The following is a 23,822-nucleotide window of genomic DNA, read 5'->3' on the forward strand; positions in this document are numbered from 1 at the left end:
GAGACAATCCAAAGGGTAAATTACAGTGCTTTCACCTCCTTCATGGCCAGAAATAGATTCTCTTTTCAAGTGCAAATAAGTAATTTATTAATGAGCAACCATAACCGAACATAGGAAAGAAATTTGCTCTTTCCAGTGGCTCATGCAAAATAGATGCAATAATTCTGAAACTGACATAATTAGAACAAATTTGTGCAGACCAAAGCCCATATTGGAGGACTGAGATCATCTCACACATTACATAAAAATAAACCCTGAGTTTGCCACGGCACTCTCCAGAGAGCTGCATCTCATTTGGCTCCATGCTAAGAATATGCATGCTACACATTTGCAAACAAGTTTCTTGCATTCACATTTTACACATTTTAGAATCTTAGAATCAAAGTAAAGTATGAAATGACGTTAAGGCAAGTTTCGCTCAAATTACTGAATTCAGAAGGAATTGCTTAAAGCATTTTAAGTGCAACATGTGGACATGTTTGGGGGTACAAACTGACCTCCTGTATAAAATGGAGGAACGGGACTCACAGTTAACCCAGTATTTTCCGTTTGTAAAGAAGATGGTAAAGCCAGCATATTCAGAGTTTTAGAAGAAAATAAAATATCCTAAGCATTTAAAACAGTTATAGTAATTAAGCTGCTAGTCCCACCACTGGGGAAAAAGTGGAGGTATAAACACTCCAATCAATCAATCAATCAATCAATCAATCAATCAATCAATCAATCAATCAATCAATCAATCAATCAATCAATCAATCAATCAATCAATCAATCAATCAATCAATCAATATATAAAATTAACCAGCATATCACAATGTAGTCCTGTAGTTTTAACAGCTGCATAACAGGCAGTGGGTGAAGCAAAATATGTTTATGTCAGGTTTCTGCCACTACCCCGGAGCAGGACTAGAAAACAAGTGTGAGAGCCAAACCAGACAGCCAGTGTGGTGTAGTGGTTAGAATGTCAGACTAGGATCTGGGAGACGCAGGTCTGAATCTCCACTCTGCCAATCATATACTTTCAGCCAAACCTACCGCATAGGGCTGTTGTGAGAATAAAATGGATGAGAGGAGAATGATGTAAGCTGCTCTATGGGTCTCCACTGGGGAGGAAGGTAAGTTATAAATTAAGGAAATAAATAAGGAAATAATAAACAAGGACTCTCTAATTATCCTCCTTTGCCATACTCCCCTTACTTCCACCTTCTTCCTCCAAAGCCTCTTAAATCCTATTAACTTCCCAGTCATCAAGGGTTTTTTTTCTGTTCACTAAACCTGCCTATATTCCTAGGAGTCCCCTCTCTCTGTTCTTACCTAGGGGTTGCCTCCTGTTTTGTCTGACAGAGATTCTACGCATTTGAAGGGACAGATGCAAGTCATATTGCATGTACTTCAGTTCACACACGCAAGGCTTCATGCGTTGCCATTCATCTTCTTAAAAAGACACATATGGTTTGCAAGCTTGGCTTTTGGCCATGTCGTAATAAAATGAGCCAAGTCAGGCAATTGCTATGCACTAAGGTTGCAATTATTCAGCAAGGGATGTAGCCAGTATCAGTATCTAGGATCCCTATTATAGGCAAGGCATAGGGAAATCATTGAGTTATTATACATAACACAGATTCTAATACAGCCAAGGGAGCATTACCCCTGATTCAAGGCATTCAATCGCATTGCAGTTTTCTATTTCAGCTATTTCTCATAGGCAGGCCTGTAATCAGACACTTGTTTGGGTTACCCCTGAAAAACAGGAGGAATATTTAATAGACTTTAAAGGTCTAGGTAACATACCTGTGACAAATGCATGTTAACTTCAGGGTCCTTAGATAAGCCTTAGTGTGTCAAAGGACAAGTCTTTAACCTTCCTCATATGACTAAAGTAAACAGAAATGCCTTAGAACTACAAAGCATTTCTGCCCACTTACAGTAGGTCTACCTAACTTTCAAAATAATAGTCTACCATTCATTACTTAAAATTTTGGAACAGTTTAGAAAAAATCATCTAGACACAGTCCTCCAGCCATTGCCACCACCACCACCCCAATCAGCATCAACGCACAGCTCAGTTTTCTCATATTCCTTTCCGTTTCTGCAGTCCCTTTTGATCCATGCAAAGATCATTTCCAAAGATGCAGGATCCATGCAGAGGAACACCTGTGTGGGTCTGGGGGCTGGAGCTAGGCAGGACAAAGGGATGAAAATGCTCCTTTTCAGTAAGTGCAGCTCCGCTGAAGAGAAGAGACCATTTCTTTCCTTTGTCCCTCCTCACCCAGGCCCCCCAACTTGTGAGGCTGTGGGTTCCACAATACTAAGAATGATCTTTCAAGGCAACAGAAGGGGCTCTGGGAATGGAACAGAATGAAGGAAAACATGGTGTGACTTTTGTGCACAGATGGTTTGATACAAGCCACCCGAATTACGTCAGAGTTTATTTCATATTGTGTTAAAACAAGCAAGATCATAGATATAAAAACTCTTATCAATCTAAGGTTGCCTTCTAAGGACAGAAACCCTGTGCCTTGAGAAAGTGAAAGGAGCAAAAAAATAAAAAGAAAAACCCACCCATCGTTTTTCCTTTAACTGAATCCCCATGCTTGAAAAAGCATCACAGTTTCTTTTTGTCTGTTCAACGGCTTTAAAAGACACTTCAGCTGCATCCATACATTGGCCCTTTCCACATGTCCTTAGAGGGATGGCCCACACACTGAACACTGGCGGCTTTCCCCCTGACTCCAGATGTCTCCATTTTCAAAATGGTTGCAGGCTGTTTGGCTTCCTTTTTTTTTGGCAGCTTTTCTGGGAGTATACTTTCCCATGGTCCCAAAAAGGTGCTGAAAAAATGGAAGCCAAACAGCCTGCAATGTTTTTAAAACGGAGATGTCTTGAGTCAAGGGGGAAAGCTGCCAGCATTCAGTGAGTAGGCTGTCCCTTTAAGGACATGTGGAAAGGGCCATTGTTAGATACTGCACTATTGTTGCAATCAGTTGTAACTGAATTGTCTTGTCCACACTGGAGAATCTAGTTGCAAACATTTCTATAGTGCAATACTAGTGAAAGATCCAACCATGTGTGGATGCAGCTGCTTTAAAAAGATGGCATTTCTACCTCTCCAAACAATGTTCGGTTATCGAACTCGGCTGCCCTACTTATTATCGATTATGGAAGAGAGGAAGGGGGACAGAGGGCTAAATGCTGCAAGAGCAAGTGAATGCGCTAAATAAAAACTGGCACCAGCCACATAAATCCTCCATCCTGCTTCAAAACCATCTTTACTAGAGACAGACACATCATAGGTACTGGCAATCTGACAGGCAATATTAAGCAAGGCATGAATTAAAGCAGTAACATGTGGCTTGTCTTTCATTATTTTATTGGAAGGGCAAGGGAGTATTTTACCAGGCAAGGTGTGTGGTTCTAAGAAAGCCAAGCCTGAGCTGCAGGCATATGCAATGGTCTATTTATGTAACAGAGGCATTTTTTTCACTACTCTTAAGAACAAAAGAGTAGCTATGCTGAATAAGACCAAGTGCCATCTTCCTGTATCCAATATGGCCAATCAGTTGTCATAAGGAAACCCATAAGGAGGCCACTGCAACAGCCCTCTTCTACTGACTGACCCCCAGTTTCATTTAACTGTAGTATGGGATAGTATGGGAGATGGTACCTGACCAAATGATACGTGGGCCCTGGGGCCGAGTGAAAAGTCTTACCTGTTAAGTCATCATTCCTGCCTTCCCTTCTACCTGATTGAGGGTTGCCAAAAGGGAGAGACAAATAACGCATGTTTCTGAGAGCAGCCTGTGGACAAAAAAGAGCACCCGTAGTGTTAAGGGCAGGGGCAGTCTTAGTGATTCTAGGGTCCTGGGAAAAAGTCCGGGACGGAGTCCCAGAATCATTGATACTCCCCCCAGCCCCCTGCTAGAGTCTTTGCCTCTTGCAAGGTGGGCAGGAGCCACTGCTGCTGCTGGAAGCCAGCTGATCAAGCCTCAGATGAGGCAGGTGCAAGAGATGGCAGGAGGCCAGCCTGTGGGGGGCAGGCTGGGGGGGGGCTGCCCCTGTTGCCCATTGGCTAACACCACCCCTGGTTAAGGGATATTTGACAAGGTATAAGAAAACAACAGCAGTTCATACTAAACATCCCATGGTTTCCTTTTGCTGCAGAATCTGCAGATGGCTGCATAAATCCAGGCTGAAGTTACAGACAGACATCTGATGTACTTTAAAGCTGACTAATAAAAGAATGCTTATTCTAAGAATGCTCCTTATGGGAACAGATCTCGATACATATTCGCTATGATGAGAATGGAACTGGTGGAAAGAATAAGTGGGACTGGGAGAGACTAGGGTGCTATGGGACAAGTCTGGTGGTGAATGGAAATGTAGGCTGCACCTTCATGGGAAAAAAAGTTCCTCAGGAATTAAAACTGATTCTTCCCTGTTGCAGTTTAGCCTTCATATAATGTGGTGCTATGAGCTTTTAGATGGCTACCCAAGTTTGGAGTTAGGGATTAATTTCCCCCTAAAATCAAAGTGATCAGATGTAGCTTAGAGCCTGAGGATTATGTTTTGTGTGACTTCCTGCCCATAGTGTATGAAAGATGCATTTAAGGGATAGGTTGGACACAAAGACACATTTGCTTTAGGTATTATTGCAACTTTTTACAGGAACTTGCACAAAAGCCAATTCCTCATGCTTGTAAACTAAGGAGCTACTCTGAGGCATAAGAAACAGGAGGAAAAGGATGTTGCCTTGGAAAGGCTGTATCTTTGCTTCTCGGGGTAGTGGAAAGCACCTGAATAATCACAATCAAAAGATGGTATTTTCCCATATCTTTTCCTTCAGTAGGGATGAAACGTTAAAAAGGACAAATTACAGAACAGGTGAAACTCCTGAAGACATATAAAGAAGTTGTGAACAGGTGTTACTGGCACCAGTTTTCTAATCAAAACTGGCCTACAGCTATGGTACAAACCTGCAATTTATTGTAACCACATGGTTTATTAGTAGCATCTTTAGGATTGCCATTTCTCCCAAAATGGAATTTGCAATGAAATTTGGGTTTCTGGGCTACATTTCAGAACTGGAATAGGTCTCAAAATCAGAGGCAGGCTAAACATAATAAACCGTTTATGTATACCTCACTGGACATAGATACTGCAGTCTTTAAAAGGCACATATGGTCAGTACAGTGTGACTATAGACAAAACAGGTGAGCGCTGCTGTAGTTGTGCGGCATTCTGGTCTACAGAATTCACAGCACTCCCTCACTGTGAGTAAAAGTGTAGGACACCTGGCCCAACCATCTGAGTCCTCTAAATATATAGGATGCAAAACGAGGCCTCACTAAATCCAATACAACATACAGTTTCTTGCATTGGTCTATGCCTTAGGAAACGAGCTTTCAAAAAGAAACACCTACTGAGACTTTTTCACAGTTCTCTTTTCAATAAATGTTGCAGGCTATATTTCTTCTACTTTCCCGTCCTTGCTTTCTCTCTCTTTCCTTATGCCCCGTTCACCTGCTTGAGAAAAACAGGTTCTATATTTCAGTTTCTTAATCTTAATGGTAAGACAATCTTGGCTTCCCCTTATAGAAGACTACCTTTATACCCATGCTTCACTATGGAATTTAACTACTTTAAATCTTGTTATAATACTTATGGGTATGTATGTTACATTTTTTGGTTTGTGTGTGGGGTTTTTGGTTGGTTTTGTAGTATAATAGCATAGTACCCAAGCTTCACAAAGGTGTTTGAATAAAGCGAAGTGTGTTATCCCTATTCAGGAGTCTTGTGCCATCTTTCTTTAACTGTCTGCAGTATTCTTGACTTGATTTTTACCTCAGAACACAGAGTTCCACAGTTGACCAATCAGAGGGGGGGGGTGCAAGTAGGCAGGAGCCTGCCAGCCACACAGGAAAGCCAGGCCCCACAGGGAGATTGGCAACTCTCCTGAACTTTGAGAGGAATACTGGGAGGTGCATTTCAGGACACATTCAGTGACTTCCAATAGCAACTGCATACTGTTTAAAATGGGGGAAAGGGGTGAGGACCAATCAGGCCACATACACAAGTGACCTCTGTGTTCCAACTGTCTGGGCTGGGGGGTTAGGTATGGAACGTTGTGAGCCCCAATCACCCCACATATGCAAATGACCTTGAAAGGCTGGCCCAATCAGGAAAGAGTGGCCGAGCTGGCAGTGGATGGAGCTGCAAGCAGGCAGGAGCCTGACAGCCACATAGGGAAGCTGTGTCCTTTTAGGAAAAGATATTTTACCCCTTTTTACCCCCTTAGGGGGCAAATTTCTTAAAATCCCTTCTTAGTGGGTGACAGCCAGTTTGGTGTAGTGGTTAAGAGCGCAGGACTCTAAACTGGAGAGCCAGGTTTGATTCCCCACTCCTCCACTTGAAGCCAGCTGGGTGACCTTGAGCTAGTCACGGCTCTCTGGAGCTCTCTCAGCCCCATCCACCTCACAGGGTGTTTTGTTGTGGGGATAATAACATACTTTCTAAACCACTCTGAGTGGGCATTAAGTTGTCCTGAAGGGCGGTATATGAATTTATTATTATTATTATTATTATTATTATTATTATTATTATTATTATTATTACATCATGAAAAGAATGTTTCCCCAAATTTCACGTTTCTAGGTCCAGGGATTTGGGCTGGGCATTGATGAGTCAGTCAGGATACTTGTCTTAGATTATACACTATACAACTAAAGATGTATTTCATTATATTAATCAGCTGAGCAACCACGGAAATTTTGAAGTTCCAGAAAATTCTTAACCAGATGTTAGAGAATAGTAGTAGGCAAGCCTGATGCTTTTTCCAGTCAATTGTAACATAGCTTGTTATGCTAAATGTACTAGAAATATTGCTTTCTATACCTGTCAGAGAGAAGGGGTTTTTATGTTTGAGGTTTATGATGAGGCAACATTCCAGTTTTCTAATTACCTCACACAGTTTTGAAGAACTTTTTTTAAAACTTTTTCTTTAAAAGGAAGTGCTTTCAAGATCGAGCATTTCTTGCTATGCAGCATATGAATCACTTATACATTAATCAGTTACATGGGGGGAAATGATGAAGAGAACCCTGGGAAATCTATCCCCTCATCACCACAAAGAATCTTTATTCTGCTACAATGCAGAATCAAGGCTTGAGGAATGGGAATCACAAAGGAGAAAAATGTTCCATGGCCAAAGCCTACATTGCTCATAAGTGGCCTTTGTATCTGTAGACAATCCAGTTATCTGTATGGCTCAATTCCACAAATACCACAGCATGTATAATAGCTACCTGCCCTCCCCAGGGTAGGCTGTGTCCTTTCTTGATGGCCTGTCTCTGACTGTGCTGGCGCCGAATGAAGATTTCTTTAGCTTGCTCTTGATTTGCATTGTCAGCAAGGCTGTGCCTGTTGTATGATAGGGTCTGAAATGAGAAACACATTTTTGATGTTCTTCCTAGTTCAGGATTCCACCAGAAGCTTAGACTTCAAGCCAGCTCAATTCATTCTATGTGTCTCCACAAAAATGGATCAAGCAAGAAGAACACATTTTATTTCTTGCTATCTTTATTTTTATTTATATCCAAACATAGCACTACCGCTGTGGTTTCAAAATGGTCTCTGAAGATAAAGTCCTAACACAACACCTAAACTGCCTTGAGTGTTAAAACTAATTGACTGCAAAGGGACAAATCAATTGTCCAAAATAAATACAAATAAGTAAAAATAAATGACTAAATATATTTGGAAAATTGTTTTTGGACTGGCTGTATGTCTCTTCATGGGAAGTTTTAATGATTCTGGGGTCCCAGAAACATTACCACCCAACCCCCACCAGAATAGCCCTGGGTCTGATAAAGGGACAACCATTGTCCCATGTGAGGGAGATGGGAACTGTTGCTCCCAACAGGAGCTGGCTGCCTGAGCCTTGAGCAGGGCAAGTACAAATAACAACAACAACAACATTTGATTTATATACTGCCCTTCAGGATAACTTAATGCCCACTCAGAGTGGTTTATAAAGTATGTTATCATTATCCCCTCAACAATCACCCTGTGAGGTGGGTGGGGTTGAGAGAGCTCTGAAAGAGCTGTGAATGACCCAAGGTCACCCAGCTGGCTACAAGTTGAGGAGTGGGGAACCAAACGGGGCTCTCCAGATTAGAGTCCCGCTGCTCTTAACCACTACACCAAATACCCTCAACACTGAGCCAGCAGTCCCAAACAGGACAGGTGCAAATGGCAGCTGCTGTCATTGAGCGAGCCACCTGAGCCCCAGACAGTGTTGGTGCAAGTGGTGGCAGTCACCACCAAGCCAGCCACCCAACCCCAGGTGACATGAGCACCAGATGGAGTGAGTATAAGTGGTGGCAGCAGCAGAAGGCTGATCTTCCCCCCTCTTTGTAGGGGGGTGGGGACAGCATGGGGCAGCTACCCTGGTTGCTCATTGACTAAGAACACCCCTGCCTGTCTTAATTTTTACCTATTCTCAAAAGCAACAACAAATAATCTGGAACATGCTAAAGGCTAAACACATACATTCGGAGTTTGAACTTTTGTAGGCTTGAAATGATTTCATCAGAAACAGGAAGTGGCCTGGGAACTTGTTAGGTGGGATAAACCAGCATCGTGCAGTGAGGCCAAAGGACAAAAAAATGGAAGAAATACAATACACACTGTAGTTAGAATTACTTGTGCCCCAGTTCCGTTGATGCCTGGGGACAGGGAATGAACTCTGAGCCCCAGAGGGGCCAGGCACACCCAGCTCATTCTGCAGGGACTGAATCTTATAGACATAAACACCACACAGGGAAATTTACTTTTCATAATGAGACAGCTACATTCCTTTTTCATACTTGGCCAATTTTAATAGCTCCCAGGATAGCTCACACTTTAAACACATTTGCTGTAGGTACACTATGCCAATGTTACACTTTTGTTTCCTTCGGCAAACATCTAATGCATACATGATGTGCATGCATATTTAAATACCTGTGTACCTGTGCCTGGGAGTCCTGACTCCCCCAGGCTTGTACATTGTAGGGATATACCCAAAAAACAAACAAAAATCATTTTTCATTCATGATGTTGGTATGAATAAAATAGCCACAATGAGATACTCATCTCTTTTGTAAGAAAGAATCATATATTGGCGGTGAGGGGTGAAACTTTCCACCTTGTACCTACATTTTAGCTAAACTTATCACAGATCTCAGTTTCTGTAAAGGAGGTCTTGCAAGCTGAAACTCCTAGGCAAACCTTTGAGACTCCGTAACAACCAAAACTCCCTTTACTTTTGCATTCACATTCCAAAAGCTAGGAGTGTCTGCCACCTAGCGCAGGTTCCTGCTGTCTGCAGTTGTAGATCACAATTGACAGGAGAAAAGACTAGTGCTGGTGTCTCTGGTTTTATGTGCTATGGGAAGACATACAGCAAGTGCAATCTTAATTTATGGCAATAAAAAAGCACACATTTACTGAGGATCTGGGCCCCTAATATTCCCTAATGCTGTTCCAAGGCTCAGTTGCAATCCACAGTGCTGACATTTCCACAATCACTGACTGTTGCTAAGGTTTGAAGGAACGTAAACACAATCTTTTGTTCTACAACTATGGAACATGTTACTAGAATCAAAAACGCACCCTTTGCCTCACTTGATACAGATTATGTGCCAGCATATTCCGCATGGACTCCGCCTCTTCGGGGAAAAGTCTTTGTGTCCTTTGATTTGTATATATCCTGAAAAAAGCAAGGGAAGGCAAACATTATGTTGACTAAATCAAAAAATGAACTATTATTCCTGAAGAGTGGTTCTATGCACGGGATATTATTAGTGTAATTTAAATGTGTATAAGATGTCCTAAAATGGGACGATAAGGACTTGCTCATCAATCAAAGGAGCAAACACTTAGCTTCCCTATAGTAAGAGAGAGAGGGGGGTGATTTACCATGATCCTTTTTCAGGTAGTACTTTGCTGGTTCAGGATTCAAATATTCAACCCTAAAAACCCTTCTTGCATAAATTTGGACCTGTAAATAGAATAGTCTGTAGCAGTAGAAAAGAGCAAGAATCCAGTGGCACCTAAAAGACTAAAAAAAAATGTGGTAGGGTATGAACTTTCATGAGTCACGGCTTACTTCTTCAGATACCAGCGTAGTCTGAACACACAGCTCAGCACGTACTCCCCAGAAATTTCATCTCTAGGGCTTGTCCCCAAGGTGACTGGCTGGAAGCACTCACTTCCTGATCCCTTGCAGGGTGGCTGCAGATGCCCTCCTCAAATATGTGAGCCAGGTGGGCAAGATAGGAGTTGTACCACTCCTCCTCTCCCCCAATGTGTGAGCAGGGTGATCAGGAGAAGAGCTGCCACTGCTGTTCTATCTACTTGTGAACTGAATGGGTAGGTGGAGCTGCCACTGCCCCCCGCCCCCGCACATGTGAGCTGGCTGGCTGGGAGAGAAGCTGCTACTGCTGCTGCTGCCACACCCTAACCACTGCCTGGCTGGCAAGTAGATGGCATGCTGCTGACTGTGGTGGAGGGAGGAGGGGGAATGGAGGGGGAAATGACAGGACTGCCAGCAAACCTACAAGCCCAGCAGGTGGCTAGCCCAGTAGGCAACTGGGAGATGGGATCCCTCATGAGTTCTGTGGATCACTACTTGTCATCAATATATCTAATTCTAAACATGGCCCCATCTGTGGATACTTAGATCTAGAAACTGGAGCCATGAGCAGACAAGACAGCTCTTTCTGTAAACCTGAGAAAAGCCCTAGTTTTGTGAAAAGTTTTGAAATCTAAAAGAAAATAAATGGGGGAGGGTTATTCACCAATATGAGCATCTGTACCTTTAAGAAATGAATGCTATCTGCAGGGGCCCTTGTGGGGGTAGCTAGGCAACTCCAACAATACTGCCATACTTCCAGCCTTGGTTTCTGTCACTAAAAGGCAGGGGCAAGGCCCTTTCAAGGGCTATTTTGGCCTCTGAGGGAGGACTCATCTGGGCCAGGCCCATCAGCAACTACTAGTGACTTACTACTGTGCAACTTGCATCACTCACACAGGCCCAGCCACTTGTTACTGTTCAACAGCAGCCATCCCACAAAAGCCACTGTAGTGCAGTGGTTAGAACCAGCCTAGGATCTGGGAGACCCAGGTTTGGATCACCATTCTGCTGTGAAGCTCACTGGATGATCATGGGCTAGTCACATACTCTCAGCCTAACCTACCTTCACACTAGGGCTGCCATTTCCCACCCAACTTCCTGTTTCCCACTGTCACTCCTGCAGTCAGCAGAAGAAAAATGCTGTCAGTTATGACGTGATGTTACTTCCAGGGATAACCTAGAAGTGATGTCAGTCTGCTATAAAAATTGGTGGAAACTATGGTTTTCAGTGACTCCCAGAGAGACGTGATATTGGGTTTCCTCAGAAGTGATGCCAAGCAGTCACCAACTCTGGCAACTCTGCTCCACAGGGATGTTGTAAGGATAAAATGGAGCAGAGAATGATGTAAGCTCCTTTGGGTCCCCCCTGGGAAGAAAGGTGGGGTATAAATGAAGCAAATAATAAACATAGCTGAGAATGGGGGCAAATAAAAGGTAGGTTTGTTGGCTGTTGGCTGTAGGTAGGTTTGTTGGCTGTTGGGAAGAGGAAAGGTACAGGGAAAGGTAAGGCTATAGGTGAAGAGGAAATAGCAAGGAAGGGGTATAGAGGAAAGTGAAGTGTCCCCCTGGAAGTCCTTGTGGATTCCCTACCATGCAACTAGGCCTTGCCTGGCCCAGCCAGCATGACGCAACTCAGCCAAAGCTTTCCCAGTAAAGGGCTACCAGGGGAGGGACGGAGGAAAAGCTGAAGTCAGGGGAATAGATGAAGGTAGTTTGGGTAGGGAAGAAGCAGGAAAGGGAGAGAGGATATAAGAGCTAGAATTATATGTTCCTGTTCAGTATGGGGAGCTAGTAATTTTCTCTACCGCATGACAGATCGATGGAACAAGTTAACTAATACACATAAGGAGACTCTACACATGAACAGAATGCCATGTGAAGAAGTATAAATATATTTGCATGAGGTAGTAGTAAAGCACACTGGCCACAAGCCAGGCTTTTAGAATGCAATCCTGTACAATTTACTTGGGAGTAAATCAGGGCATACACACAGCTAGTCATGGCACCATGAAAAGTATATTTGTACAGTAATTAAGACCAAGACCCCTAGAGTTCTGTGGGACTTGCTTCTGAATAGACATGGATAAGATTAGAGACGGTGTAACACTGAAAACTCAAATATAACAGCCTGCAACTGTCTTAACAGAGGGTTCTTCGTGTAAGCAGACATTCCAACCTTTTTCTGTTTATTAATTAAATTAAGGACAGGGACAGGCAAATGTTCTATGTCTTGGGTGAAGCCTGGGAATTATGGCCTGGAAAATAGTTGGGAGGCACGCCATAGCATTCACAAGAGTGCTATCTGTAGCCAGCCACCCCCATATAAAACTGATCGCGTGAATTAGCCTTACAGGATCATTCAATGTTGTCTTTGACTCAGGAACAATCCTAACCATTCTGGAGCACTCACTCATTATGATATAAAGGATCACAGGTACAGGCAGTAGACATTTCTGTAATTTTTCTAGCTAAGCACGTTGTGAGAACTGCTTCCCAATATAGCCACAACTGTCTGGTTCACATATTCATTTAACAGGGTTTATGTACACCAAGCATAGTTGCTCACTTGTGTATATCATGAATTAATCATCTAGTTCTCCAGACATTTGTTCTCATGCACATTTAGTTTCAGATAAACAATGGACAATTCCACAAAGATTATGAAGGTAATTTGTTATAATGGCAAAATACAAATATTAAAATGGAAAACTCTTTTCATGGAGTTGGTTATTAACCAAGAAGACTGATAAACAATGAACGTATCTGCTTAAGAGAGGTGGGGCACAGTTTCTGTTTATTAAGTCCACACCCTTCCCATTTTTATTTTGTACTGTACCACATAAGATACAAATCTATTTCCAAATAAAACAAAGTCACCTTGTTAGCAACACAATAAAAACGGTTTTATTGAAAACTTTCCCCCAGTCATTATAGTCTGAAGTTAAATACTAGTCATACAGGTGTTTTTATTTGCATTTTTAAAAAGAACACCTTCTATGGTAATGCGTCTCTTTTTTAAAAGTGGACTATAACTTTCTCTAACAAGCTCGGGACTAGTGAGATATGGGCTGGAAGGAAAAGCAATCTGAAAATTTCCACTCCCACAGACACACACCCTTCCAGGATTCTATAACCTCTCATAGCCTTAAACAGACAAATTTTCTCTCCCTTCATGTTTTCCCCTCTTTAAATGATTCTCAGTATCCTATACCTCTTGAAGGAGGCTCAGCCTTAGGTTGCCAGCTCCAAGTTGGGAAATTCCTGGAGATCTGGGGAGTGAAACCTGGAGAAACCTGGAGAAAGTGGAGTTTGAAGAGCGAAAGGACCTGGCATGGCATAATTCCATAGAATCCACCCCCCAAAACAGCCATTTGCTCCAGGTGAACTGATCTCTGTGGCCTGGAGACCAGTTGTAATTCCGGGAGATCTCCAGCCACTACCTGGAGGCTGGCAAGTGCAACCCTACTCAGCTTTCATACAGCTTATTTTTTTGTCATTACTCATCATAACATTCTGCATACCTCTGGGGTCTTCCAAGTACAAAGAAATCTATACTTTCTCAGTGGGTTGACTAGTTTTGCTGTTTTTGTGGTTCTCATATATCAATCAATATATCTAATTCTCAACATGGCCAAATGTGATGATTCTTAAATCCAGAGAATGGGGTTATGTACAGACAAGACATATCTTTCTACAAACCTGAGAAAAGCTCCAGGCTTACAGGAAAAAATCTAAAAATAAATATATTCAGGTGTTTAAAAATACCAAAATAATAGCAGCAGCACTTACAGCTTTAAGAAACAAATGCCCTCCCAGTAATAGACATGGAGGTTGCTAGCAACCAAGACAGTATTGCCTGTGTAAACGGCAGGAGGCAGGCCCTTTCTACAACTGTGTTCGGCCTTTGAGGGAGGAGGGACGAGGCCTGGCAGCAAGCACAGGGCAACCTGCTACCATGTGACTTGCATGATTCATCTAGGAGTGGCTGCTTCTACTATTCAACAGCAGCCACCCCACAAAGGTCAGTGATGTGTAGTGGTTAACGTTTCAGACAAGATTTCCAATCTCCATTCTGCCACAGAAGTATGGTTGCCAACACCAGGTTGGGAAATTCTCAGAGATTATGGGGTGGAGCCTGGGGAAAGCAGAGTATGGGGAGAAGAGAGACCTCAGCAGGGTGTAATGCCTTACAGTCTACTCTCCAACGCAGCTGTTTTCTTCAGGGGAACTGAAATCTGAAGTCTGGAGATCTGTTATAATTCCAGGAGATCTCCAGGCCCCAACTGGAGGCTGGCAACCCTAAAGCTTACTGTGGATGACCTTGGTCCAGTCACAAATTCTTAGCTTAATCTACCACACGCAGTTGTTGTGAGAATAAAATGGAGGAGAGTGATGTAAGCTGCTTTGGATCCCCACTGTGGAGATAGCTGGTGTATAAATGAAATAAATAATAAACTTTTCATTGAAAATGGTAGGCAGATAAAATGTAGGTTGATTTTTGGATGGGAAGAAGAGAAAGAAAAAGGAAAAGGTGAGGACTAAAATTTGCTTCTGTGTTTAAAACTTATTAGAAACATATTCATTTGAAAACTGAACCCGAATTGTTTAGAAAAAGCACTAAAGAGGTGCAAATTTGGTAAGAAGGTGTAGATGAACCACACAAATCAATCCTGTTTGAATGAGCCATCATATGGTAATACCATAAGATATGGTGATGCCATCATAATGTAGTGGTTTGAGTCTTCAGGAATCCCAGGTCAGAATCCTCAGTTTGCTATGGAAAATCGCTGGGTGACCTTGGGTTAGTCATTTTCTCTCAGTCTAACTGACCTCACAGGTTTCTTACGAAAATAATATGGAGGATGGAATGATATCCTCATTAGCAAGAAAAGCACAGTATAAAGATATCCAAATAAATAAGACCAAACAACACTGATGACAGTTTTGTATCACTTCAAACCCTATGCTTTTCAACAGACAGTTCTCACATTCATCTACAAGTAAATGTAATGTAAAGATATATAATGAAGTACATAAGCAATGTATAAGTAATTAAATGATGAATAATGATGAAGTGATGTACGTGCACGTGTGAACTGGTCGCTAGAACATGCTAAGTCATCACTTAGAACTGTCAAGCTGATTACTCTGTTCATCTGTGTTCTCCCGCCCACCAAAGGTTTCATCTATCCTTCAATCTCCCACTGAAACAGGATACTTACAGAGCAGGTGTTTGAGAAGGAGTTGGCTTCATCACCCCACTCTCTACCATCTCGATGACTTGCTTTAGTTCCATTTTCTTATATAAGGAAACAAGGCTAGATTTAGGCTGGTGCTTGCGTATTAGGATCTTCTTCAGGAATCTGTTGTCAAACTTCTTAAATCTGGGTAACAGTGAGGATTAAATGAACACAGTTGTTCATTTCCATTTAATGTTGCTCAGCTTTAATTGACTTCAAGCTGATAGAACCTCTGAGATCAAATGGAAGTCATCTCTAGGTTACTTAACGACTGAGACCTTGATATCAATAGGAAAGGAAGAGGATGCACTGGGCTATATAGAGTGTTAGGTGGATGATGAAGGCAAGCGGCAATCATGGGAATAAGAGGGTGAAGGAGGCCAAGCACAATTATGATTGCGAAGAAAAGGATGGAATCCAAATTCATTTTGTAGAGATCAATATGGTTCAGAACAGCAACAGCTGCAGGTATATTAATAATGATAGTTTAGTTATAGTAAGGTCCTAAATGGTCCATTAGTTTGGCTCTGTTATGTCCCTCATGATTTAAAACTCACTAGTCAAGAACAAAAATACATATATCTTGATAAATCAAACACAGTATTTGAAAAATTGGGTATTTTACTATATTTCATGTTATCATGTGCTACGTCTCATCCTTTATGTATACTTTCTCTCTGTGATGCATAGATTGCCTTAGCATCAATCAGTATAATATACTTTTCATTTTGTATGCTAGTTCTTATAATAGTGAAGTATAGGTCTCCCCCTCCTTCCTTCTAGCTTTTATTAAAAGAACAACATGCAAAGATATTATATCCCGTAGAGACAATCCAACCAAGTTTAAGAACTTGTAACCACCACCACCACCCCCCGTTATGTCAATGAAAGTAATAATGCTATCCTAAACAGTGACATCCTTTTAAGTCCACTGAAGGACCATATTAAGCATAAGGTTAAACCACATCCACTAAACACAATATAATGTACTGGTTTCATTTTGCTTTATTAATTATCTCAAGAAGTACTTCTCCCTCAACAAAATCATAAATCAAAATATGAGCCATAAGCATCTTTTCCAGCCAAAAGAACACAATCCTGATTGTCAGGCCTAAACCCAACACTAGTTAGAACAGCAACAGAACGTTAAGATATGATGAATATATTACTGTGACAGAACAAGATGAAAATTCAAGTTAGGATTGATGCTTCCATGGGGGCTCACATGCGTGAAGTCTGACCGTGCGCATGCGTGCTTGAGGATTTGGAGTGAGAGCAGAGAGCAGAGAGGTCTTGAAGCAAACAGGGTTTAAATGGAAAGATCAAGAGCACAGGTTTGCAGAGGTCAATCTAAAGATGAAACATGAGAAATGCAGGGCTTTCACTATTAAAGCTGGACATTTTTTTTTAGCAGCACCACAGTCTATTTGGCTTTTTTTTTTTTTGCTTCTGAAACTCTGAGATCAGTAAAAACTTAATGGGGAGGAATAACCTCGGCTGAGGAGCAATAGCCTCTTCACCTCTTTTTTGTAAATGCTAAAGCCATGAGTTCTAGAACTGGAGATAAAAGGTCACACCTTCTTAATAAGAAAAAATCCCCTCAAAGTCTGTTCTTCAACAGCAGGGAATTGCTTCAAAGGATGAGGAAGGCCTGCATGTGTTCACAACCTTTTTGTATTTCAAAGGACTACATTAAAATGTCCTTGAAGCAGTGAAAAAAACTGAACAATCTTTTCAGTCATTACATTTGATCACATGTAAGGAGAGAACATGCTATATATGATCCTCCTGACATATGTGGTAAAACACAATGACACAAATGTCCTCCTCTTTGAAAGCAATATCAAAGCTTGCTCCAGCACGGATGGAAGAATTGTTTGTCTTATCATCAGTGATGTCACAGACCTTATCCAATAGAAACTTAAGGATGTTGCACTGTGTAACACACACACAGGATTTTAGTAACAAGAGTGGTCATAGCAGGGAGAGTCCAGTAGCACCTTTAAGACTCTTTTTGATTTTGCTACCACAGACTAACACAGCTAACTTCTCTGCATCTATAGCAGGGAGAATAAGTCATATATGACCAGGAGGGCTAAATTTTAGTTGAGTGTTGGGTTCTCTAAAATAGAGATGCCATAGTGTATATTTTATAAGTGAATCTTTTAAAATTTATTTATGGTTTTAAACTAATTTTAATGTGTTTTAACATGTTGTAATCTGCCCTGAGCCCTTCGTGGGGAAGGCGGAATAGAAATTCAAAGCAAGCAAACAAACAAACAAACAAACAAACAAATAAATAAATAAATGACTGGAGATGTCTGTTCCCCTTCAGCAGAGGATTTGTGGAAGTGCGGTGATTTGTAAAAATAAAAACCCACCGCTGCTTATCTATACAAGGCCTTTGGGAGAAGGCTGCAAACTGAAGGTGAGAGACATGGATGGAGGAATGGGTTTGAGGATTGTTAGTGTAACTCCCATGAGCTATGTGGTCTAGCCCAGTACAGTGGAATCAATGTCTGCTGCTGAGCAGCTGAGGAAGAGGCTGGTTGCTGGGGAACTTGAAAAAATTATATGTGCGCTTAACACCTTGAATAAGGTAACTGGAAACACATTGTATATAAAAATCAATGAGTAAACATGGGAGGATGTTATATGTAGTTTGGCATTATTATTGGGTTCATGTTATTATTGCAGGGATGTAATTTCTAAGTTAAAGACTGAAGCCTGGGTTCCAGTTTGTTTCTACGATCAAGAGGACTGTATCAAGGGACTCTGGCACTTGGTGGACCTGAAAAGTTGGACTTTGCTTACCCTGAAGTGGTGCCAAGAGACAAGAAGTTATTTGTCTGAATTCAAAGACATTATTTGCTGCAAGTTTTTTTTTTTGTTGCACCTCTGTGTCTGGTTATAAAAATCTAGTTGTATTGTTCTACCTATTAAAAGGATTTGATTTAAAGACATTTCTTAACTTTTGTCTTGCAAGTTCAGTTTCTAATTTAGCCCCACAGAACCCATACAGAAAGAGGTTACGTTAGCATTCAAGATAATTGCTGAAACCATGAGAAAAAAAATGGTAGTACCCTGAGAAAGAATTGAATAGGAGGAAAGTGGGGAAGCTGGAACTTTAGTGGAGGACAATAGAAATGATGACAGAGAAGAATGCAGTGATCTGTATCTAACCATCCTGTCAAGAAAATATAAGTGCCTTAAGATTTCTTAAGAGGCAGTGCAGATTTCTACCAATCCCCACCATACACAGCAGCCCACTAAGCAGCCCCACTTCCACCCTAAGTCAGTGAATCCTTAGGAACAGTATAACAATGGTATGCAATGGGGAGAGGGAGGGGAGAGAATTGGTGGAAATTGCCCCCCCCCCCTTAAGAGAATGACAGTGAAGGTCAATGTGTTTTATGTTTGACCCATTTTACTATATCAGTCTAGGAATTATTTTGGGGACGTTCTTACTTATCTCTCAGTTGGTAATGGCTCCAATGTCCGCATATATCTTCAATTCCAGCACAGAAATGGTCCATCAGCTACAAAAACGTTACATTAAAAACAGGTCTGAATATCACGGCAAAGCAGTTGCTGTAATGCTGCTGTTTAACATCCTAGCAAAATAATGTCATTTCAACTTGAGAAGTGGATTTCGTTGGAAGCTATTGCTAGCACTGTTTTGAAAAATGAATGAAATCCAAAGCATTTAAAAAAACAGTTTCTGAAATAAGACATTCTGATTATATATAATTGCGAGAGAGTGAACTACCATGGTTGTCTGTTCTTCCCAAAGAGTTAACCCATATGAGCTTGACTGTATGTAGAAGCAATGCCTGATTTTATTTGCTCTAGAACATGATAAAATTATTCCTATTGACCACTGCTGGACCAATTTTCACTCCAGAGTCTTAACAAGATTAACTACAAGTGGTAGAATCCAAAACTGTCCGTAATGGGAAAACCCCATGGCAGCTGATCTTCACAGCCTTATGGTCCTGTATTCATAGATCTAGGTCTGAAGAGTAGCTGCAAAGAACACCCATCTTTACTAGCGTGTTACAGTTATATGGGCAGGGACTATAGATGAGTGATAAAGGGCATGTTTTGCATCTAGGAGGTCTATCAGTTTCAACCCATTTCCCCTCGTTAGAAAGCTCTCAAGAAACGGGAGGGAAAGTCATTTGTCCATATCCACTGCCATTCACTATAGACAGTACTGGGCTAAATGGACTGCTCTGGATAAAGAAACCTTGTCTCCCATCATGACTTCTCCCCACCCTGAGATATAGGTGGCAGGAGTTCGAACAGGGGTTCCTGTGCTGCAAACAATTTTACACCATGGAGGTTAGATGTAACTAGCATCAAATGAATGCACAAATCATGCATCCAGAAGGTTTTCATTCATCATGTTATCTAATAACATGAGAGCCAGTTTGGTGTAGTGGTTAAGAGCATAGGACTCTAATCTGGAGAACCGGTTTTGATTCCCCACTCCTCCACTTGAAGCCAGCTGAGTGATCTTGGGTCAGTCACAGCTTCTAGGAGCTCTCTCAGCCCCACCCACCTCACAGGGTGTTCTGTTGTGGGGATAATAATGGCATACTTTGTAAACCGCTCTGAGTGGGCATTAAGTTGCCCTGAAGGGCGGTATATAAATTGAATATTATTTTTATTATTAATAGTTCAGTGGCTAGTTCCTGTGCCAACCACAAAAGCAACATAATCATGCCACCAACAGGTGAGGTGGACATCCCTAAATGCTTAGCTTTGCAGAAAAAAATATTACTTAGTAAATTATGCAATGGAAAGAGAAAAATAAAAATAAAAACAGCTTGATGAGGAATGAATATACCCCAGGAGCACAGGAAGTTCAGTTAAAGCAAAATAAAAAGAATGGAGAACGCAAATTAACCCAATTATGCCTTTGAGAGCTTATAGAAACTTTGGAGGGGAGATCTAGAGGAATTCCAAGTTGTTTCACCCTCTTACAGTTCTTCCTAGATCCCCAGCTTGTTGTCTCATTTCTTGTAAAAACATTTTGAAATACATTTAAAAAAAATCATCTTACTCGCACATGAATTTCTTCATTGATGGACTCTTTCTTATTGGTCTTCTTAACCCCAAGGTATTTTACCAGTGGTCTGATGGTAATTCCCTTCATTTGGAACAAAGAGAGAGGAATGCTTTTGACTGTGCATCAAATGATTCATTAAATTGTGGAACAGGAAGTTTTTGGTTCATACAAAAAAAAAAGACAATGGGTCCACAATTAATAAACCTACTTGCCTGGATAAAGACTGTAAAATATATAACTACAATAGTAGAAGTAATAAACATTTTCTTTCTAGGGAAGAATACTACAGGGAGCAAAAATGCAAGTGAGAAACTGCTGGCTCCTCGTACACCACTGTAGATGATGATAAGCTGGTCTTTAAGAGTGAATCGGTAAGTCCGGAACTTGTTGCTGATGCAAAACAGAAAAAGCACACCTAAGAGAGGAACAAAAACTTACCATTAGCCAAGAGAAATAACAAAATGCAAACTATATCCCTAACGGTGCTTACATATAATTGATGAATCACCTCTACTGTACACAGGGCATCATATTATTGTACTGTAGCTAAGTATCGGATTTGGATATGGAAAATACAGGTTCAAAAGTTCACTATGTTATTACCTAAAAACATACATCTATTTGAATCTACATGTGAGTCGTGGATCCTGAAAATTTTTGTTGGATCAGGTTGCTAAGAATCTTAGTCAACATTCCTCAAAGTGAGCCTAGGAATCCCAGAAAAATATCTCTCCAAGAGATTGGATATATCTCGCCAACAATTTACGCACAGCAGAGTCTACAATCTATATTAAAGAGCAGTACAATCCTTGTAACTGGTGTTAATAGACCAGGCTCACATTTTTATTTTAGGTGTCTACAGATTAGACATTTCATTTGTGAATAGTTTTAGGAGGAAAGATATTAAATGGAGATAAGAGAAATGAAGCGATAACTTTTTCATAAAGTTTCTTATTAAGTGTTCAACCCACAGCTATGTCTTATGTAGGTCTTTTATTAGCATCTAAAGTAGCCTATGTATAATGGCGCTGGAGTATTTTAATATACATTTTCAAGTGTTTTTAAAGTTGACTATTAATTTATTGTGTTTTAATGATGATGTGAGCCGACCTGAGCCCATTCATGGGGAGGGCGGGATATAAGTCAAATAAAATAAATAAATAAATAAGATTTTTCAAGCGGGAGACCTGCAAGGACTTGCACATGGGTATCTCATTTTCCTCCTCCCTCTATTTCTTAGTTTACTTTCCTGAAAGACCTCATAGCCTCTCACATGCTGCTGCTTCCTTCTCTCCTTCACACCCACCAACGAATCTACTTTTATCTGCTTTCCCTCCTTCCTACCCTGGCAGCCCCTCCCTGGGAAAAGTGTGGCTGAGTTGTGTGGTGCAGCCATAGAGTTGCCATGTCCCCTTACCCTCCTGGCAGGAGGGGGGACCCGGCACTTCCCTCCAGTTTCTTCTTGTGCATTTGTGCCCCCAAATGGGTTGAACTGGCCCAGAGCGAAGCTGGGGAGGCCCATTCCCACACCTTACCCCTGCCAGTGGGTGAGGGGTGGAGGAAGAGGCTGGGAGCCAGGGATCCCTGCTTCCACCAGGAGATTCCCGCCCCCACTGGGGGATTTGGCAACCCTATGCAGCTACCTGGCTGGACCCAATTGCACAGTGGGAAACTTGCAAAAACTTGTGGGGAGGTCACTTCACTTGCCCTGTATACAGCTCTTCCCACACTATTTCCTCCCGGCTGTCCCCATATCCTCAAACTGTGCTTCCTTCTCTCCTTCCTGCCCACCAACCAACATACCATTTATCTCCCCCATCAGCTATATTTATTTATTTTTAATTATTTATTATTTATTTACTTCATTTATATATCCCATGTTTCTGGACAGTTGGGATTCAAAGCAGCTTACATCATTCTCCACTTCTTTTTATATGCACAGGAACCCTATGAGATAGGTTAGGCTGAGAGTTTGTGAGTGGCCCAAGATCACCCAGTAAACTTCCCCGGCAAGCAGGGATTCAAACCTGGGTTTCTTCTCCCAGATTATAATCTGAACTCTAACCACCACTCAACACTGGCTGTTGTGGGGTGGCCGCATTTCACCCAGTAGCAAGTAGTCCTCAATGGCCAAAACAAACCTGGAAAGGGCTCCACCCCTCTCCCTGGCTTTTGCTGACAGAAACTAAGGCATGAAGGCTGGCAATACTGTTGTAGTATGGGCAATACTGTTGTAATGACCTGAGTGCATTCGTTTCTTAAAGCTACAGGTGCCTCTATCATTTCACAGACTATTTACACCCAATGTATTTTTTTTTTAGATTTCAGATTTTTTTCTACAAACCTGAGGCCTTTTTCACATTTATAGAAAGATGTGTCTTGTCCATCCATGGCCCACTCTCTAGATTTATGTATCCATAGATGGGACCATGTTGAGAATTAGATATTAAGCATTTATAAAAAGCTCGTGATGCGACTTCCCCCCATGGGTCAGTAATGACTCGGTGCTTGCACAGTGGGCTACCATTACCTTTATCAAATATATGTTGGTAATGGGCACTGGGTAGTAGCGACCATGTAATTTTGGAATTTAACATCTTGGGGAAGGGAAGAGCTGAACATAGTCGACCATATAGGCTGGATTTTAGAAAAGCTAATTGTATCAAACTCAAAGTTATGCTGGGTAGAATCTCATAGAGTTCAAGATGGGTGAGGGTTCATTAAAAACAAGATATTGAAGGTGCAATCACAAATTATTCCAATGAGAAGAAAAATTGGAAGGAACCTAAAGAAGCCAGGGTGGCTCTACAAACAACTTGTTAAAGGTCTGAGAATTTAAAAAGACATATTTACAAAATGGAAGGGAGGCAATATAACCAAGGATGAATATAAACAAATTACCAGTGCTTGCAGACACAGTATTAGAAAGGCTAAAGCTCACTATGAGCTTAGACTAGTGAGAGATGCTGCTAAGCACAACAAAAAATGGCTCTTTAGTTATGTTCAGAGCAAGAAAAAGAACAATGAAGTAGCAGGCCCACTGCATGGAGAGGAAAATGAAATTTTAACATAACGTGATAAAGAATGGGCAGAACTGCTCAATTCCGATTTTGCCTTGGTCGTCTTTTTCAAGAGAACTATGCTCACCCTGGCAAAAAGAGAACTTGTGATAACAGAAGGGGGTTGCAGCCTAGGATAGGCATAGGTGTGGTATGTGAACACCTAGATACTTTAAATGAAATCAAGTCCTCTGGACCCAGATGAATCACATCCTAGAGTACTAAAAGACTTTGCTGATGTAATTGTGACGCCTCTGCTTATCATCTTTGAGAAC

The 23,822-nt window shown here is 41.4% G+C and overlaps 1 protein-coding gene across 1 annotated transcript in view; it reads right to left on the bottom strand.

The window, feature by feature from the left end:
- The window catches only part of SLC9A4 (solute carrier family 9 member A4), a 38,595-nt gene that overhangs the window by 4,443 nt on the left and 10,330 nt on the right, over positions 1-23,822 (bottom strand). Inside the window, exons 5-11 of the mRNA XM_054973843.1 lie at positions 20,701-20,903; positions 20,483-20,569; positions 18,883-18,953; positions 15,397-15,558; positions 9,652-9,748; positions 7,302-7,433; positions 3,711-3,798 (exon numbers count right to left, since the gene is read on the bottom strand). Coding sequence (XP_054829818.1) covers positions 3,711-3,798; positions 7,302-7,433; positions 9,652-9,748; positions 15,397-15,558; positions 18,883-18,953; positions 20,483-20,569; positions 20,701-20,903 — 840 coding nt within the window. The remainder of the gene's footprint in view (positions 1-3,710; positions 3,799-7,301; positions 7,434-9,651; positions 9,749-15,396; positions 15,559-18,882; positions 18,954-20,482; positions 20,570-20,700; positions 20,904-23,822) is intronic.

This window comes from Eublepharis macularius, chromosome 3, assembly GCF_028583425.1.
Source record: "Eublepharis macularius isolate TG4126 chromosome 3, MPM_Emac_v1.0, whole genome shotgun sequence".
NCBI lineage: Eukaryota > Metazoa > Chordata > Lepidosauria > Squamata > Eublepharidae > Eublepharis > Eublepharis macularius.